The sequence below is a fragment of the Capricornis sumatraensis genome, chromosome 5 (assembly GCF_032405125.1).
Source record: "Capricornis sumatraensis isolate serow.1 chromosome 5, serow.2, whole genome shotgun sequence".
NCBI classification, from domain to species: Eukaryota; Metazoa; Chordata; class Mammalia; order Artiodactyla; family Bovidae; genus Capricornis; species Capricornis sumatraensis.
The window spans coordinates 37,865,312-37,886,260 of NC_091073.1; the positions used below are offsets into that span (position 1 = coordinate 37,865,312).

A 20,949-nucleotide genomic window follows, 5' to 3' on the forward strand; every position below is an offset into this window, starting at 1 on the left:
AATTACTTAACCTCTATAATCCCTACTGTTATCACCTTTGAAAGGTAGGCTTGCTGATAGAATTAAATGAGATGACTTATGTCAAGTGTCTGGAACATAAATATTGAGGGGAAACTAGCTGTAAGAACTTGGAAATGCAACAACCACTCTTAGACTCTGTTTCCTCATCTATAAAAGGTATAAATGTATGGAGTATATGGGGGCTCTCTAAAATGAAAAGGCAGTTTTAGAATTTCCCATTTCTTCGCTATGGGAGGCATTTAGGCAGAATAGAGAAGGAGTTCTCCATCCTGGTATATTAAAATCAATTGGAAGCAATTTTTAGATTATGATCTAGTCTCAGCTAGAGGTTCTGATTCAGCTGGTGTTGGATGGAGCCTCAGTTCAGTTGCTCAGTCGTATCTGACTCTGCGACCCCATGGACTGCAGCACACCAGGCTTCCCTGTCTATCCCCAACTCCTGGAGTGTACTCAAACTCACGACCATCAAGTTAGTGATGCCATCCAACCATCTCATCTTCTGTTGTCCCCATTGGACAACTATATTTTTTTCCACCCACCCCACATGATTCTAACAGGCAGAGAGTGCTGCAGACCACTCAACCAGATAACTGCTTGAAGACTGTTTATGAGGCTGAAGCCTAACACATAGCATCTGGGAAGACCAGGTAGCAGCCTCCTCCAGATTGAATCCCGTGAGATTTCCAGATCTAGCATTCCAGATTTCATCGCATGGCTCTTGAAGGAGCACATTCATACACACGTGTCACACTTTGGTCCTCTAGCAGCAGAAACTTGGTTTCCTAGGGGCTGTAGGGCTTCTAGGGTTACTTACCCAGAATTAGATTGCCATTCTTGGCCTGGGACTCTGAGAAAGGAGCAGGTCAAGTTTGTAATGGTTGTAGATTTTTATTTCCTAGGAGAGAAGATCAATTTGAGTTATAATATTGGTGTTGGAGGAGAGAAAAAAGTCATTTTAAGATTTCACCTGCTTTCTAAGTTCAGGGGGGAAATAGCCCTGTACACATAATCTGCAGGTTTCCTGTGGTTTTGAACAATGATTTCTGCACATACTTCAGCTTTCATGTAGCTTGTCTGCCTCTCATTCCAAACACACTTCCAACAAAGCTATCGAGGGTGCCAGATTTATGAACTCAGGAAGCAAATGAGCACACAGAACTGAATGGATGAGAACAGAAGCAAAATAGAGTCTGCTTCCTCAAGGACCTAGTAGCTGATAAAGAGCTAGACTAATAGGCAGAAACAGTTTGCTATGAACATCTATAGAAAGAACAATCCTGAGGGAGAAATTATGCCGCCATCGGGGCTACAGGCCTGGTAATTGATCCTGACGGTAGGTTAAGTTTAAAATAAATTTCTACCTCATCTCCCTTTGGTAACACAGCACCCAGAAAATGTGACCTCAGGGCTGTCTGCACGTGATAAAGGAACAGAGCCTGGTCTCTCTCCTGGCATTGTGGCAGGTGTGTTTTCCCGACAGTGCTGTGGTAGCATTTGATCCTGTTACGCTGTGAATGCAGTCGGTGTGGGCTGTTTTCTTTTTCTTTTTATTTATTTTTTTTACTTTGTGCTTGTTAAGTGAAAATAAGTCATTACCACATGAACCAGTCGGTGTGTAGTGTCGGGTGCTGTATGAGAGTGTTAGGACTCTCAGCCTACTTACTGTAATAACTGAGTGACTTTGGCTAAGTTACTTTATATCCCTGTGCTTCAGTTTCCTCATCTGTAAAATAGGAATTTATGATGTAGCCCTACCTGTATCGTCCTATCTATGGAATTCTGATAATTAAACCATGTAATATAGTATTCAGAACAGTGCCCAGCATATAATAAATGCTCACTGGATCCTAGCTGTTACGAAAACATGTGAACCAGAAAAGGCACAGTGACACTTTTATCAAAATTAGTTCAAAGTAAAAGACCATTTCCTTCCAGTTAATACTGCTTTAAAAATACCAGTTTACAGGACTGCTAATAACCAAGACAAGGAATGCAGGACCCTGACGGATCACCATGATCCACTGACTTGTCTTTGAGCAGCTCAGTGATCTTTCTTGTCTTTTTCTCCCTTTGCCATGAATGTAATTCAGACTTTCCATTATTTATGTTGTGAGGAAGCATGTAAGGGAAACACACACATATAGTAACGTAGAATCAAAAGAAGCAAGTATCTGTAAAGTGCTTTGCACCACTAAGAAAAAAGTGCCTGTTAAATCCTGTGTTTCTATGTGGGACATTTCTTTTTTCTTCCTCTGCCTTCTGTATGCCCTTCATCAGCTCCTCTCTGCTGCTCTAGGAAGCTGTGTTGCTAAAGGCCCAAGGCCTCTGGTAGGGGGGCAGTACCTGGGGCGGGGGGGCTTTACTTCCCCAACTGGACCCTCGATGCACCTAAACCCTAGGGCCCTTTACATGGGCCAGATGATAAGAGTGACTTGAGAGTGACAGGGAAAGATAAAAAAGATTTTAAAAACCCAGCAGTGCCTTTCAAAAATGTCTTATTTGAATTTTGTTTTTATTTAGTGAATTTTTCGTTGGCAATGCTAAATCCAGGCAAAATTCTGGAAGAAGAAATGACTAGGTAATTGGCTAATATATGTATATATCATACATACTTCTTTATACTGTGCTTTTAAAAAACATTTTATTTGAAAATAATTTCAACCTTATGAAGAGTTATAAGCGTGTACAAAGAATCCCTGTATACTCTAGCTTTTGTTAGACTCTTTATCCTATTGTTTCCATTTATACCCCCTTCCCTGCCATTTAAAGTAAGTGAAATATGAAGTATGAAGACCCAGGGCGGCCAAATGAATAAATATTATTTTAAAAAAGTAAGTTGCCCAGAGCATGGTCCTTTACTTATAAATACTTGATTGGTTCCAAGAACAGGGCATTCTCTTCATAACCACAGTACAGCTATCAACCTCAGTACATTTCATATTGATACAATACTTTGGTCTACCATCCAAATTCCCGTTTGGTCTGTTGATCTAATAATATCATTTATGGCATTTTTTTCCCCTTTCTTCAGCTTCTTAGTAGAAATCCTCAAAGCCTGTCACATAACATCTGTGTTTACTTTTCAATTAATGTTGCCGACTTAAATGAGTACTGTCTGTTGCCGTCGTGGCCTGAAAGGAAAATATATTTGAGAGTAATGAAATTGAATTTATTATTTCTAAAGATACTAACTTCCCTCCAATTTAGTTAAGACTACACTCTGAGTTGATTTGAATTCATAACATTTTAGCATTGGTTTTAAAAAATCTTTCCACTTCTGCCAATCAGGAAGAGGGTTTTTTGTTCTTTGTGTAAACAATATGGGAAAAACTTAACACTAACAGCCATTTTGCATGTTCAGCCTATTTATTCCTGTATTTGCAATGTGGTGAAGCTTTTCAGAACAGTGAGATATGCAAGTCTAGAATGTGAATCATGGAAGAGTCAAATTGTGTCTACAGATTATCAATATAAGTTTAAAGATCATTCATGAACACCACTGTATGTTTGCAGTTAATGACATAACTTTATTTTACCTTTGGCTGATAATTCAAGTGGATAGGTTGGCCACTGTTCTATTATAAAGTAAGAAAAGAGAAAAAAAAAAATATGTACATGTTATAATGTCTTACATGGTCTTTGTGATCTGTCAGTAAATTTATTAATTTCCAATTCTGAATATTTCTCTTCCAAACATACAGACTCTATTTAAAAGAAACTTTTGAATTATTTTCCAGATATGCATATTATTATTCAGGATTAGGTGCTGGAGTTCTTGTTGCTGCCTATATACAGGTTTCATTTTGGACTTTGGCAGCTGGCCGACAGATTAAGAAAATTAGGCAAGAGTTTTTTCATGCTATTCTTCGACAAGAAATAGGCTGGTTTGACATCAGTGACATCACTGAACTCAATACACGGCTAACAGAGTAAGTATATTGTTACCTACACATCCATAGAGAAATTAACTACTAGCTATGTGCAAACTTGTCAAGGGAAGATTTTAAATGAAAAAAAAATTTGCTCAATTAAACATTTGGTGTGTATTGGGAATAGATGATCTGAGCCATCTCTAGCAGTTACAGCCTATGCCACAGTGCATTTTCCTTACCTGATAGGTTTTTTTTTTTTTTTGGCCTCAGTTATATAAGTAGGTGTCTTTGCGTACTGAGCTCACATCCTTTGGGGCTTCCTGACAGCTCAGACAGTAAAGAATCTGCCTGCAAATGCAGGAGACCCGGGTTCGATCCATGGGATGGGAAGATCCCCTGGAAAAGGAAATGGCAACCCACTCTAGTATTCTTGCCTGGAGAATCCTATGGACAGAGGAGCCTAGCAGGATACAGCCCATGGGGTCCCAAAGAGTCGGATGCAACTAACACACACACTCACATCCTTTACTTGTTTCTCTCTCATGGGGCTCATCACAGGCCAGAAAGATATTAAGATAGCACTCCAGTAAGATGGATGAATGAGTGAATCAGGGATTGAATGAATTCATAAAGAGACTTCTCTTAGTTCTTGTTGACCCTTCACTTATTCAACAAAGAATTGAGGGCTTCTTAAACACTGTGCTAGATGTTTGTGATTTTACAGTGAATGAGGCAAAGATCTCTGGCCTCTTGTTGCTTACGTTCCAGCAGTGGGTGATAGATGATTAGCATTTTCTGGCTGGAGATCCTGGCGAGAGGGTAGTGAGCAAATGTTCAAGAGGAAGGAGGATCAGGGCATTTTGGTCCTGGCTGGCCTCCATAGGGACCTCAGGTCTGCCACTGGACATTTTTGACCTGAGAAGTAGCATATTCAGACTTCCATTTCCAAAGGATCACTCTGACTGCTGTACTGAGAACAGAGTGGGCTAACAATAGCACCACGGGTAGAAGGAAGGATCCCTTCCTTATTCCTGCTGCTGCTGCTAAGTCACTGCAGTTGTATCCGACTCTGTGTGACCCCATAGATGGCAACCAACCAGGCTCTGCCATCCCTGGGATTCTCCAGGCAAGAACACTGGAATGGGTTGCCATTTCCTTCTCCAATGCTTGAAAGTGAAAAGTGAAAGGGAAGTCTCTCAGTTGTGTCCGACTCTTTGCAACCCCATGGACTGCAGCCTACCAGGCTCCTCCGTCCATGGGATTTTCCAGGCAAGAGTACTGGAGTGGATTGCCATTGCCTCCTTATTCCTACTTTCAAACAAATTGAGGCATATGTTCAAAATGCTAATCCTTCTCTAATAGGATTAACTAACTGAACAGCATCAACTTTTAATGATACTGACTTCCCAGAAGCGTGAACTAATCCTGAATTTATTCCTTTGTACAGTTTTTAGGTGGGGAAAGTGTCATTCAAGAAGCTAAGACTGTGAGAGGGGCTTGCGGGCATCTGAACGAGCTTTGCCTGTGTCTGTGTTGGTTAGATGTTTGCTTCGCCTTTCTGACTGAAGACCTCCTGCCTGTAACCACTTAGGTGTGATCTTTTTTAGTGACATCTCCAAAATCAGTGAAGGAATTGGTGACAAGGTTGGAATGTTCTTTCAAGCAATAGCCACGTTTTTTGCAGGATTCATAGTGGGGTTTATCAGAGGATGGAAGCTTACTCTTGTGATAATGGCCATCAGCCCTGTCCTGGGACTCTCTACAGCTGTTTGGGCAAAGGTATGTGAAACATGGGCATGACCACATGTGTTACCTGACACAGACAGAGTTATCTTCAAGATGCAGGATTCTGGTTACATGTTGTACAGATCTGGTTAAATGTCATTCGAAACCGCTTGCAGAAGGATGTTGTTAATATGGTGCTCTAATAGGGAAGATTATTTTTAATGTGATTCAAAATGTCAGATATGGGACTTCCCTAGTGGTCCAGTAGTTGATACTCTGAGTTTCCAATGCAAGGGATGTGGGTATGATCCCTGGCTAGGGAACTAAGATCCCACATGCTGCATGGCCAAAAAACGAAAACATCAGTTTTTATCTCAAATACAGTTTTTGCACTCTTTTTTTTTTAACTTGTTTTAAAATCAATAAAATATTGTTGATTATTTTTATTTTTATGATTATTTATTGGCTGTGTCAGGTCTTAGTTGTGGCACATGGGATTTTTGTCGTGCTGCGTGGGTTTCTCTAGTTGTGGTGCACGGACTTTTTTATAGTTGTAGTGGGTAGACTCAGTTGCTCAGTGGTATGTGAAATCTTAGTTCCCTGATGAGTGGTTGAGCCTGTGTTCCCTGCATTGGAAGGCAGATTCTTAACCTCTGGACCATCAGGGAAGTCCCTGCACTGTTGTTATTACTTTGGGTAAATCTCCTGGCATAGTAATTTAAATCACATAAATCGTTATGTCCCTATTTAAGGAAACATAATTTAAAAGGTACATCGCTCAGTTAGTCACTCAGTCGTGTCTGACTCTTTGCGACCCCATAGACTGCAGCCCGCCAGGATCCTCTGTCCTTGGGATTTTCCAGGCAAGAATACTGGAGTGAGTTGCCATTCCCTTCTCCAGGGGATCTTCCTGATCCAGAGATCAAGCCTGGGTCTCTTGCATTGCAGACAGATTCTTTACCATCTTAGCCACCAGGGAAGCCCAGCTTAAAAATATAACATAACTTCAAACTATTGCATGAATATCGAACATTTAACTAAGTTTGGATTTGCTGTTTAATTGTGATGGTTACCTGGCACTCTGCCAATTTTGCCTTACAGTAAGGTCCACATAACCTGTTCCATTTCAGCCAACACTCCAGGGTTGAGAAATGTTACTGGCAATTTTTGCTCATTTTGGGGTTGATTATTTACTTAATAGACGACTAGCATCTCTTGTGTTTCGATTTTTCCTTTAGCTTTCTCCTGCAGCATCTTGTTTAGCCATCTTATAATTCAGTAGACTATCCATGAGTAGGTCTGGAAATGTGGTTTTCAAAGTGGTTAAAAATCATTACACAATAATAGTAAGGATGGTGAGTCCTTTCTCAGCAGTAAGATTTTAGTTTAGTTTAGTTTGCAATCAATAGAGAAAAAAAGGTAGTAGATGTGGAACTCAACACTATTACCAAAAACCCTTTCTAGTGAATTATATGTGCCTAGCTTTTTCTTTTTCCTCACTCTGTTACTGAATCAAGTCTGGCTGCTTGAAAAAAATAATTACTTGCCAAAGCTGGTAGAAAGGAAAGTTGCTTTTAATCAGTATGCCAGCAATTTGGGGAAGCTGGTGGGCTCAGTGTCCACCAAAAACTATCTCCAAAGATTCTGTTCACTCATGAAATATTTTAAAGGGGCAAAGGAAAGCATCTCAGTTAATCATCGTGACAGAGGGTCAGAGCTGACAGTACTCCCCACCATGCAGACCTGTGAGCAGGCTTGTCAACTTCCTGTGATTTTTCTTTAAATGCTATCTCTTTACACTTATTCATGAGATTACGGAAGGGGAAGCTAGGGAAGAGACCTGGTCATTTGTTAATGACTTATTCTTTATTTCTACATCTTTGATCTATGAAAAGAACCAACAAGTTAGGTGAAGTATTGTGTAATCAAAAGATTTGAAAGGGGGACTTCCCCAGTGGTCCATTGGCTAATGCCTTCCACTACAAGGGGTGCCAGTTCGATCCCTGGTCAGGGAACTAAGGTTCTACATGTGGCCAAAAATTAAAAAAAAAAAATTGTGCTAGGGCTGGAGACAAGCAGAGCTTGGGGATGATTGGTTTAAGGTTAGTGGCATGACAGACAAAGACAGAGAAATCAATAGAGAGAAAATAATAGTAGATGTGGAGAGCTTTTTCCTGCCCAGAGCTACTTACAACTTCCTGTGGAGGAGTTCATTAAGGCAGATCACACCTAGCCTTTGTAGGGGAATGGAAGAAGCTGTTGGATGTGGTACACTGAGTGATGTTTGCTTCATATCTACTGTGTTTGGTAAAGGACAGGGTTTGGGAAGAAAAAGTAAGTTGAAGAGTTGATCAGAGTGTCTTCTAACTTTTTTCCCTATTCAAAAGTCATGTGTTTCTCTTCTTTCCAGATACTCTCAGCGTTTAGTGACAAAGAACTGGCTGCGTATGCAAAAGCAGGTGCCGTGGCGGAAGAAGCTCTGGGGGCCATCAGGACTGTGATCGCTTTTGGGGGCCAGAAGAGAGAGCTGGAGAGGTCAGGAAGGTCCTTTGTCCACTGGCTCAAAGAACTTGCTTTTATTACATTTTCTTACTTATTCTTTTGTGGTATGAGGACTACAGTCCATACAGTCACAAAGAGTCAAACACAACTGAAGACACTTTTAGCATGCAGGCATGCACATGTGTCTACTGCTTTCCTTTGCCTAATATAAACCCCTTACCCACAAAACATACACACTCTTTATTGATGGCTGGAGTTTGTCAGACTTTACAGCAGGGTTCTGACCATTTTTGGCTACCCTGGCGGCTCAGATGGTAAAGAATCTGCCTGCAATGTGGGAGACCTGGGTTCTATCCCTCAGTTGGGAAGATCCCCTGGAGAAGGGAATGGCAACCCACTCCAGTATTCTTGCCTGGAGAATCCCATGGATAGAGGAGCCTGGGTGGGCTACAGTCCATGGGATCGCAAAGAGTTGGACATGAGTGAGTGACTAACACTTAATACTTTCTGAACTTTTTATATTCCATGGACTTCTTTGAAAGTCTGATGAAATCTATGGACTCCTTCTTAGAATAATGATTTTAAATGCATAAAACAAAATACATAGGCTTATATAGGAAACCAATTATAATGAGGCACAGTCATCAAAACATTTTTAAAGTTGTGATACAATAAATCCATGCAAATAGATGGGGAAACAGTGGCTGACTTTATTTTTCTGGGCTCCAAAATCACTGCAGATGGTGATTAAAGCCATGAAATTAAAAGATGCTTACTCCTTGGAATGAAAGTTATGACCAACCTAGACAGCATATTAAAAAGCAGAGACATTACTTTGCCAACAAAGGTCCGTCTAGTCAAGGCTATGGTTTTTCCTGTGGTCATGTATGGATGGGAGAGTTGGACTATAAAGAAAGCTGAGCCAGAAGAATTGATGCTTTTCAACTGTGGTATTGGATAAGACTCTTGAGAGTCCCTTGGACTGCAAGGAGATCCAACCAGTCCATCTTAAAGGAGATCAGTCCTGGGTGTTCATTGGAAGGACTGATGGTGAAGCTGAAACTCCAATACTTTGACCACCTGATGCGAAGAGCTGACTCATTTGAAAAGACCGTGATGCTGGGAAAGATTGAGGGCAGGAGGAGAAGGGGACAACAGAGGATGAGATGGTTGGATGGCATCGCTGACTCAATGGACATGGATGTGGGTGGACTCCTGGAGTTGGTGATGGACAGGGAGGCCTATTGTGCTGCAGTTAATGGGGTCGCAAACAGTCAGACATGACTGAGCAACTGAACTGAACTGAAATCCATGCTTCTATTTTTAACCTATTGAATATCAAGAACTAACTGTAGGTCTAATACCTACTGTAATTCCAAGTAGGTCTGTGGGTAAAATGTATTTCAAGATATCTGTAAAAAGTAGAACGTGATATGAAAATGATCTGGGATTTCTACTGGCAACACATTCACAGTTACTGCTGACACTACAGAGGCTTGTTGCCTGCACTGATAATCGAAGGAAATGCTGAATTTTGGTTAGGGGTTAGCAAAGTTAAAAATGTAAGTTTTTCCCAGGTCAAATTCCTTAACCAGGGATCCAGGTCGAGTGCCTTTGCAAAGTGTAAATTTTTCCCTGGTCAAATTCCTTAACCAGGGATTCCAGGTCAAGTGCCTCTGCTCTAAGGGGAGTTGATAGACAAAAATGTATGGGCCAGAACAAACCCCACTAATAAAGGCTACTCAACTCTCCAACCAGTTTTATTTAAATAATAACATACCCTAATATAACTAAAGTATGACTCCATGTAAAATATTTTCTTTTGCCATTCTGTAGGACTCCTGATACCCCTGACTCTATGAAAGAGAAATTCTCTGGAAATTCTCTAGCCTTGAAAGCAAAGGTTCCCCTCTCCCCTCTTTTTCATCTTCTGTTTTTCTATTCCTTAAGTGCTCTTGACAGCCAACCTGTGCCTGGTTCTCTAACCTCTTCCTTTCTCTCTCTCACTGCTGCTTCCTGCACACAATAGCCCACACACCTCAGGATGTGAGTGTAATCAGTGCCGCTCCATTAGCTGCAAAAGGCGAGCCATCTAAGCAAAGGTAATTACAGCATGTCCATCCTTGTCCCTGGAACCCGTGTCACGTGGGGTTGATGTAAACCTCCCTGCCCACACCTTGCAGCCGGGCCACCTGGGATTCAGCACAGCGCTGGGCGAGTGGTGCCAGCTGTCTCCCCAGGGACGCAGCTCTGCTAAGTCAGTGCATGGCCCAACACTGAGGAAAGAACACTGGAGAGTTAGGTGCTTTAAGTAATTAAAAGATATAGTTTTGGGTGGCAGGATGCATTTTTAAAAAATGAATAAATTCTCAGCATCTTATTTGGTTAGACTAAAAAAGATATGATGTTGTTTGTTTCTGTTAGAAACATTCTAATGGATGTGATATAAGTTTCATTGTACATCCAGTGGATTTTTTCTTTTGTGACTTTAAGGAATCAAAATTAAATTTTATACACTCTCTGCATCTAGCATGGAATGATAGGCTTAACTGAAATTGATGGGAAAAATGTTGTTATTTAACAGAACCATTCTAGACACGTGTACCTTTATGTCAAATCCCAGAAGCCAGTAATAATGGATTTTACTTAATATTTAAAATTATGGTTATAATAGAATGAGTGGTATTTAGGAAGAGATTAAATTCTAAAACAATAGCAATAAGAATAAGAATAGGATTTATCAGATTTTGCCAACTATGTGCCAGCACTGTTCTAACAACTTTCTGACATTGTCCTTCAACCTCGCAATCATCTAGCAAGGTAGGCATTAGTAACTCCATTTTATAATGCCATTTGCAGCAATATGGATGGACCTAGAGCTTGTCATTCTAAGTGAAGTAAGGCAGACAAAGACAAATATCCTATGATAATACAGAGCCTAGGAAAAATGATACAAATGAACTTATTTCAAAACAGAAACAGACTCACAGGCATAGAAAACAGACATATGGTTACCAAAAGGGAAAGGAGGGGAGGGGGAAATTAGGAGTTTAGGATTAACATATACTCGCTACTCTATATAGAATAGGTAAGCAACAAGGACCTACTGTATAGCACAGGGAACTATACGCAATATATTGTAATAATCTGTAAGGTAGAAGAATCTGAAAAAGAATACGTGTGTGTGTGTGTGTGTGTATAACTGCATCTCTTTGCACATCTGAAACTAACACAACACTGTAAATCAACTATACTTCAATTTTTAAAAAGTAATTCCATTTTACAAGTGATGAAACTAAAATCTAAAAGAGTTGAGTAAGAAACTATATCCCATAAGTAGTGACCTCTTTATACCTTGTACCCTGGCTTAATCAAAAACAGAACAAAACAGAAACCAAAGCAAAGCAAAAAAGCAAAGGCTGGAGTATAAGTACACAAACGGGTAAAATTCCCATCCTTTACCCAATGGGGTCAGACTTCCCTGGTGGCTCAGATGGTGAAGAATCCGCCTGCAATGCAGGAGACCCAGCTTCAATCCTTGAGTCAGGAAGCTCCCCTGGAGGAGGAAATGGCAACCACTCCAGGATTCTTGCCTGGAGAGTCCCATGGACAGAGGAGCCTGGTGGGCTGCAGTCCACGGGGTCGAAAAGAGTCAGACACTACCGAGTGACTAACACTCTCACTTTCACCCAGTGGGACAGCAGAGAAGACGAATTAGCCTGTCTCGAGAATATAACTGCTTTAAGAGTCCCAAATAGTGTTTGCAGTTTACATTTTGGTGTCACTCCTGGTGGGCTTGGTTTCTCTTCTTCCTCCTTAACCTTGACTTGTGATGCTGGCCATGAAGGTTGATAGTGAGGTTCACTCAGGGTTGGGAGTTCAGTCCTGGATCAGCTATGGGAACAGTGGTGGGACTGGTGGGGACCGAGGGAGATGGGTCCAGGCCAGTAGAGAAAAGGCTCAGCTGGACTCTGGTCCAGGCTGACCCTGCATTGGTTCAATTCCTGGGAAGCTGGGTGTCTCCACAGGTTTCTTGGTTGATGGTTTTTGTCCCTTAAACCTCTAGCTGTCCAGGAGGGGAATATAGCTAAGATTATGGATTCTCAGGGTTCAGTCCCTCAGTTGGAAAGATCTCCTGGAGAAGGAAATGGCAATCACTCCAGTATTCTTGCCTGGAGAATTCCATGGACGGTGGAACCTGGTAGGCTACAGTCCATGGGGTCGCAATGAGTCGGACACGACTGAGCAACTTCACTTTCACTTTCATGGATTCTTATTATCATATTTCCCCCTTCATTTTCTGGTAGGTATCAGAAACATTTAGAAAATGCCAAAAGGATTGGAATTAAAAAAGCTATTTCAGCAAACATCTCTATGGGCACTGCCTTCCTGCTAATATATGCATCGTATGCACTGGCCTTCTGGTATGGATCCACTCTAGTTATAGCCAAAGAATACACTATTGGAAATGCAATTACAGTAAGTCATTTTCCTAATATTTGTGACAAATCTGAAAATATTGTTTATCTATATACCTCTTCTTTTATTTTCCTCCTTTTTGAAGGATGAACCATGGTTCTAACCTTTTTACTTGTGGCCTATCTTTGCTCAGTCCTGTGGGCAGAGCTGGCCTCCTAGAATACACAGAGCATCACAGGTGGTTAGACCAATTGAGAAACATATGGAGCATATAAAGAAAGCTGGAAAGAATTTATGAATGAACAAATATCAATCGGTACCATCTTCATTGTGCCTGTGATTTTCATTATATAAAGAAGTAAACATTATTATACATAGGTCGTAGTATGAGAGAACACTAAATTTGTATCATATTGGCTATCCAAATATAAGATGAAAAGTGATTTTAGTCTTTTTTCTTTTATAAAATGAAAATAAGTTCATTATGATTAGAAAAATTATACATACTAGTTATACAAAAGATTAGAGTACTTTTAAAAATTAGAAATTACTTACAATTAGAATTACTTATGATCTAAAAATCCATGTATGCTTAATGATGACTTTTGGTGTATATCTTCCAGATTATTTTCTGTATATGGGTTTTTTCTCATGAAACCTAAATTGCATTATGCATATCTTTTTGTAAATTTTTTTATAAACTAGCAACATATTGTGATCTTCTTTCCTTGTCAGTGATGGTCAGGACAACACATAACCATTCAACTAGCCATGTTTTAAAACCTGCACTTCCCTGTCTTTCTAAAGAGAGGACATGGAACACAGTTTGACCCCTTGATGATGACTTAGGGGCATTATGGAAATTTATCATTTCAGAATGTCCTCTAGAGTGGTACCTTCAGACCCCCACTGAAGTGTTGAGGGCTGTTTGGCTGGATGAGGTTTCATGACTGCTGAGTCTGTTTTTTCTCATGTTGGTCCCCTCTCCTTGTCAGCTTGGAAGCACTCCACCTCTCTCTACTTCCTCGTTTGCTAAATTTTACAAAGCAGGGAGATTGAGCCCTGACTCTGGTATTCATCCTCTCTGGCCTGGTCTCCCCATTTGTTGGGTGTAGACAGTGACTTCTCCCAAACAGGGGAGCAGAGTGACTCGCATGATGCAGGGAGCCCAGTGACACCCTCTTCATAAAGACCGAGAACTCGAGTGTGTTAACTTTCTAGCATTGCTTCTGGTAGGGACATTTTTTTGCTCTCTTGCTGGTCTTTCTCTGTATTGCAGATAGTAGATAGATATTTGAGTTCTGGTATGTTAAGTGTTATTGTTATTTGTTATCTTCTGAGAAAAGCCAAACTATAAGTAGATGTTTCACCAAGCCCAGAGAGAAAGGAGTCATTTCTCTTCATTTAGGTTATTCTCAGTTAATGTATGCTAATAACCTGGATTCCTGAAACTACAGTCTTGACTTTTCTGTATCAATTTGTTTTCCTAGTGAAAAAAAAAAAAAAAAGAAGGGAAATGTGTTAAGTTTGTGTGCTGTAGTACAGGCTAATTGTGTAGAGGAATTATTAATTAATGCACACAGATGTGATTTATAATGCATGAACCGTTACTCTTTAATGTTAAAAATCTTATCAAAATGTATATATGTATATAACATGGCACTTTTTAAGGAAAGTTATATGGGGCCAAAATCTACCTTGTTTCATCTTGAACATTCTGTGTAATTCCATGCATAGTTAGAGAAAATAATTTAGTACTGAATAATACTGACGGAAAAGTTTTCCTCCGGTGGCAATGGCTTCAGAATCAAGGCAACAGGTTTGAAAAATCTTTGTCATTTTGTCTAAGCCCAGGAGAAGAACAACCAATAGTTTGACAAGATAGATGAAAAAATATTTTTGAGGTTGAAGAAACCCATTTGTGCAAAAAAATTTATCTTATAAATTTTGCTTTTGTACTGAAAAAAGTTTTCAAGGGATAGACCTAATCTTGACACCTTGGGTAGCCTGTGTTCCAAACACATTGTGTTTGAGATGGCAGTGGACACTGGAATGGGACATGTAACTTTTCCTTGTGTTCTTTTGCTCAGGTCTTTTTCTCAATCCTGATTGGAGCCTTCAGCATTGGACAGGCTGCTCCCTGTATTGATGCTTTTGCCAATGCAAGAGGAGCAGCATATGCGATCTTTGCTATTATTGATAATGTGAGTCATTTATTATTTTTAATGCTGAAATTTTTTGAGGCCTGGATAATTAAATCTGGCTTTATGTTAAATGTCCTGTAAAAATTCAGTGACATGAAAAACCTCTGCTTATTAATGAATAAAACCAAATGCCTCTTTTGAATATTTGTGAAAGCTTTAAAAAGTACCTCTTTTTCAAGGTTAATTATTTGCATTATATTCTGAGTCTGAGAACTCACAGGATCCCAAGATCAGTAATCAAAACCAGCTCTAAATGATGAGGAAACTTTTTTTGGTTAAGCCTAGACTTGACTATTTGTAACATTCACACTGGTTCCAAATTAAAGAATCAATACAAAATAATAATAAAGAATAGAAATGGGATTTCAAGTGAGGAATAAATGAGGTTAGGAGTGCTTATTACTATGCCTGCCTCAAGTTAGGGTTTAATAAATATAAGTTTTGAGTTAGCCAATTGGGGAATAAAAGGCAGAATGTGGAAAGAACTTTCATAAAGGAGAACAGATTTTTTTAAAAAAATTCTCTCTCCAATAAACTTTATTTTAAAGAAAAAATATTTCTGAATGCTTATCTTAAATCAAATAGCACTGATCTCACTTAGGAAAGTGCATCTGAACTAGTGTGTTATTATTAGAGTTCAAAGCAAAGATGTTTGTCTTCCTAGTTTTTCTCCTTTTCTCTTTCATTTTGTATCCAGACTGAGAATATTATGCTTTGTAGACAGGATGAGTGGATGGAAAAATGATTGGTGGGACCAAAATTGATAGTATGTTTTGCTGTGGGTTTCCCTCACTCAAAAAAAAAAAAAGATCACTGTATATATGATATAATTTTTAATCAATTGTATTGCATAAGTTATCCTGACTGAAGTGAAATAAAGAAAATCATTTTGACACATTAAATGTGGTCTCTGGATTTACACGGAGAAAATGCTAACTAGCTAACTGAAATGTAATTGTCTAGTCCAAGCAATTGCTGTTTCATTAATCTAAGTCATGAGAAAATTGTTCAGCTTCTGCATATATTGAGAATTTATATCATTCCAAACTAACTTGTCCCTAACCAATTGTTCAATCTTCTCAATCCAGTCCATCACACTTAATGTTTAGGAATAAGCTAATTTTCACTAAATGCTGAAATACCTGGATCTATCAATTGTACTATATTTTGTAATTGCAGTTGTAGGAATGTACATTTAGAAAATTTACGAGGATATGCCAGAAACTTAAAGTGAAATATCATATGAAATGAAAATTATATCTCCCTTATGTACTTTTTATGAGAAACTTATTTTCAGAGAAGGAATACTTCCTTACAGACATAAACACAAACATACAGACACACACACACATATACAGTCTTCAACTTGGGTTCTGACTCACGTGAAGGGAATTATGCTTTTCTGGGTCCTGTTTTTGGAATTGCTTAGGCATATTCCTTAAAAATGCAATTGTTTGTCCTGTGATGGAATAGCCATTGAATTTTGTTTTGTTTAGGATCCTAAAATTGACAGTTTTTCAGAGAGAGGACACAAACCAGACAACATCAAAGGGAATTTGGAGTTCAAAGATGTTCATTTCTCTTACCCTGCTCGGCCTGATGTCCAGGTATTGTAAGTTATATTTATAGGGATTCCTAATTTGATTGATTGTTTAATCATCTTCAGGAATCCACAGTCTCTATTATTTTCATATGTATGTGCCTTTTCCTTTGGGGGTTATAGTCCCTTATTTAATACTTTTTTTCCAACTTTAAAATTGAGTCAAATTACTTCTCTTTCAGGCTTTTGATGTGAAGTGTACTCTTTTTCTCTCTTCCCTTAAAGATCTTGAAGGGCCTCAACCTGAAGGTAGAGAGCGGGCAGACGGTGGCCCTGGTTGGGAACAGCGGCTGTGGGAAGAGCACAGTAGTCCAGCTGGTGCAGAGGCTGTATGACCCTGATGTGGGGAGGGTAAGTGGGAAGAACCCCGCTCTTCAAAATGGGAAGCTGGGTATCAAATAGCCCTTAGAAATGTTTTTTTTGGTAACATATTTGCATGTGAATCCAATTTTGGTTATAAAAAGAAAAAGGCTATGGAATTGCAATGCAGCTGGATAAGACCTTCAAACCCTTGGGATATTTTGACAAAAGTAGTCAAGATGATAAAACTCAAAGAAGCTAGACAATGCTCTCCTCTGTTCCAACTAAGCTTTTCATAATCCACTATGTCACTGGAAAACAGTCATCCAAACCACTGAGAGGATTATTTTCAATGACTTACTGAGTTTGGTTAAAAATGTTCCACATTCGTAATTGTCAATAAGCTTGTGTTCAGGGTCACAAGGAATCTTAGGCCAGTAATTAAATTCATCAAAGACAGTTGAGTTTTCTTCAGTGTTGAGATATCTGAAGGGGAAAGTGGAACAGTCTCCATGAAACTGGGGATATGAGAAACAGTAACAGCCTAGGGTATAGTTTTTTGATCTTTTAAAATTTTTATTATAAATTGAAACTTACAGAAAAGTTTCAAGTAAGGAACTCACATATACTCTTCACCCAGATTTATTAATTGTTTTTATTTTGACCTACTTGCCTTATTATCATCTCTTTCTTACTGCATGTTTGTGTGCATGTATAAAACACAACACAAACATACATACCAGTTTTTTTCCTGAAACTTTGAGAGTAAGTTAAAGATATTATGGCCCCCTGACCCTTACATACATTAGAATATAATTTCTTTTTTTAATGTTATTGGATTATAGGTTTTTTTTACAATGTTGTTTTGTGTTCGTTTCAGGCGTATAGCAAAGCAGAATGTATTTTCTGAGAAGACAACATTCTCTTAATCACAAAACAATTATCAAAGTCACTGTGAATTATCACAGTCAATATTCAAATTTCCTCAGTTGTACTGACTTGCAAACATTGAGTTTACCTGACTTTGAAATGTATTATAATTATGAAAACAGAAGTTTACAAGTTACACAGAAAAACATAAAAACACAAAAAGGCATTAATATAGGACAGAGATTCTAGGATACACGAATTATTTACTTTCTTTAATAAAATTAACAAAATTTCTTTGAAAAATCTGATACACCAAGTAGGAACATGGGCCCCTTCTCATTTCCTAAAGCAAACTCTAGGTTGGTTGAAGTATAAACAGTTTTCTCTATTTTTAAAAAAGAACCTAGTAAATACTTACATTGAGGATAAGCATTTCAAAACATCTTATTTTAAAAATTACTATTGGAGTAATACATTTTTAAAAGAAAATACATGACAGCAGAAAAAAAAAAAGCCTTCAGAAATTCTGTAACTCAGAGATATTCACTGTTCACATTGTGATTTAACTGTTTTCTTACTGTTGAAATAATGAAAAAAATGCCCAGTGGTACAGTTGATTGATTCAGTTTTCCCTTAAACCTCTCTCCAATAAAAATCAGTAAAGCTATAGTTTAAGAAAGAAATAAATTGAATGAAAAATTCATGATATATGGTAAAACTATTATATTACTCTTTTATAAATTACTATGAATCTGTCAGAGGATATGAACATGCATATCTTTTGAGAATAAATGTAGATTTGTGAAAAAGAGTCAAGAAATGCTCAATTTCACTTATATATGAATTAAATATAAGCTATACCATATACTTATTAACTAGAAAAGACAGATTAATATGATAAAGCCAGTAAATTACAGTGAAGCAAATATATATTTATATATTCCTGCTGCCACTGTAAATTATTAAAAATCTTTTTAGAGAGTTTGTTCAACCTTTATTCAGCAAATAATAAATACCCAACATGTGCCAGTCATCGTATGAGTTAAGCAATTATTATTGGAGAAGAAAAAATAAAACATTCTCTTCAGTCTGGTAATTCTGTCCTTCTACTATGATTGTCCTTCAGTGTGCTTTGCACGAAGCCAAATACTCAGCAGGTGGGAAATGCTGAAGTACATTATGGTATTGATATATTATGTAGAGTAAAACACCATAATGCCATCAAAGTGATATGTAGACTAGGTAGGTAAATGGACAGTTAATTCAGATTTAATAATGGTAAACAAAAATACATAGTTATGCCAAAATACATAACTCAATATATAATCATTTATGGGGAATATTCCATCCATGAAAAACAGTATACATAAGATAATAAAATCAAAAGAGAGAAAAGACTTTATTTTTAGGCTTGCACATTGCTCTTGATTTCCAATTCCCATTTCTAACCACTGAAATAAGTTAAACATTAGCTAAGGTTTTTTTTTTTTTTTTGGTCTTGTCAGCAAACAGATTTTATTGAGCTATATTCTAAAAATAATATGTAAAGTTCTGATAAAGATTATTTAAAAGATGGTTTTACCAATGCTGCTGCTGCTGCTGCTGCTGCTGCTAAGTCGCTTCTCCAGTGCATGAAAGTGAAAAGTGAAAGTGAAGTCGCTCAGTCGTGTCCAACTCTAGCGACCCCATGGACTGCAGCCTACCAGGCACCTCCGTCCATGGGATTTTCCAGGCAAGAGTACTGGAGTGGGGTGCCATCGCCTTCTCTATACCAATGTTGAAAACACCCAAATTAAAATAATAGATTCCAATGTATAAATTGAATGGTAATAATTTAAATAAAAGATTAAAGCATTCAAAATATCAGAAATAGCTGATAATCCCATTAAAGTGTCTTTTAAAAGAACAAAGATATAAATTACTGCTGCTGACTTTTAATATTATGTGAGTGCTAATGAAGAAACTTTAGTAGGAATTCCCTGGCGGTCCAGTGGTTAGCACTCAGCACTTTGACTGCAGTGGGCCTGGATTTGATTCCCTGATTGAGAACCAGGATCCCGCAAGCCAAGTGGCATGGCCAAAAAAAGGAAAAGAAAAAATTTTATTAGCACCATTTTATTTACATGTCATGTGGTAAAATAATAAATAGCTCACTGAGGTTGTATGGACCCATTGCGTTTATTGTTATTTTTTTTTAATTGGCAGATAATTCCCTTACAATGGTGTCTTGGTGTCTGCTGTACAACATGAATCACGTATTAGCTAAGGCTTTTTTGGTAACAAATGCTTTCAACGTCAGATGGTTTAAAATATTTAATGAAAGTATCTTGTTTCTTCAGATTATCATCGATGGGCAGGATATTAGGACATTTAATGTAAAGTATCTGAGGGAAATAATTGGAGTGGTGAGTCAGGAGCCAGTGCTCTTTGCTACCACCATTGCTGAAAATATCCGTTATGGCCGTGGAAATGTCACCATGGATGAAATAAAGCAAGCTGTGAAGGAAGCCAACGCCTATGAGTTTATCATGAGATTACCACAGGTAAAGCCTCTGTTAATTTAAGTGCCCTTGAACTTCACTTCATGCCACCGAGTTCTTTCTTCAAAGCTTAAATAAGCTAATAATGTTTGAGGTTCCAGGTTGTCCAACTTTGCTAGGTAAGTCCCTTGAATTATCCATTTGGAGGGTCAAGGAGTGTAGCTTGGTACAATGACTCATAGGAAATTTTCTAGAGTTTGTGTTAGTAGTTTTTTAGAATGTGATATGATTTATTATGATTTGTGACTCATTACACTAGTCAAAATGAAGTGCCCTGTTGTCTTCCATGAATTCCTAGACTCCATAGCTTTTTCTATTTGAAATATTTCAAGAGCTCTACCATGCTTTCTGCTGTAGAAATTTGACACCCTGGTTGGAGAGAGAGGGGTCCAGCTGAGCGGTGGACAGAAGCAGAGAATCGCCATCGCCCGGGCCCTGGTTCGCAACCCCAAGATCCTCCTGCTGGACGAGGCCACCTCAGCGCTGGACACGGAGAGTGAAGCTGAGGTTCAGGCGGCCCTGGATAAGGTCAGTGGATCCTCAACGCCTGAAGGACCAGCCCCCTGAAACTTTATTGAAATTCTTACCAACGCTTTGCGGGCCTAGGCTGAAAAACATGAATATGAGAGCAGATGCAGCTCTCCCGTGGGACTTTTTTTTAACGTGGTGTTTCGTTTGGAGTGTAGTTGATTAACAATGTTGTGATAGGTTCTGGTGCCAGCAGAGTGACTCAGCATTTACGTATCCATGTATCCATTCTCCCCCAAACTCGCCTCCCATCCAGGCTGCCACATAACACTGAGCAGAGTTCCCTGTGCTATACAGTAGGTTGGTTATCCATTTTAAATACAGCAGTGTGTACAGGTCAATGCCATGGGACTTTCTTGATTTCTCCT

At 38.7% G+C, this 20,949-nt stretch overlaps 1 protein-coding gene across 5 annotated transcripts in view; it reads left to right on the forward strand.

The window, feature by feature from the left end:
* Window positions 1-20,949, forward strand: part of LOC138080079 (phosphatidylcholine translocator ABCB4) — a 73,137-nt gene that overhangs the window by 10,561 nt on the left and 41,627 nt on the right. For all 5 annotated transcript variants that reach the window (XM_068972995.1, XM_068972996.1, XM_068972997.1 and 2 more), the window contains exons 4-13: window positions 2,542-2,599; window positions 3,759-3,950; window positions 5,501-5,672; window positions 8,029-8,153; window positions 12,428-12,599; window positions 14,630-14,743; window positions 16,240-16,350; window positions 16,569-16,694; window positions 19,853-20,056; window positions 20,411-20,581. In XM_068972995.1, the coding sequence (XP_068829096.1) occupies window positions 2,542-2,599; window positions 3,759-3,950; window positions 5,501-5,672; window positions 8,029-8,153; window positions 12,428-12,599; window positions 14,630-14,743; window positions 16,240-16,350; window positions 16,569-16,694; window positions 19,853-20,056; window positions 20,411-20,581 (1,445 nt within the window). The remainder of the gene's footprint in view (window positions 1-2,541; window positions 2,600-3,758; window positions 3,951-5,500; window positions 5,673-8,028; window positions 8,154-12,427; window positions 12,600-14,629; window positions 14,744-16,239; window positions 16,351-16,568; window positions 16,695-19,852; window positions 20,057-20,410; window positions 20,582-20,949) is intronic.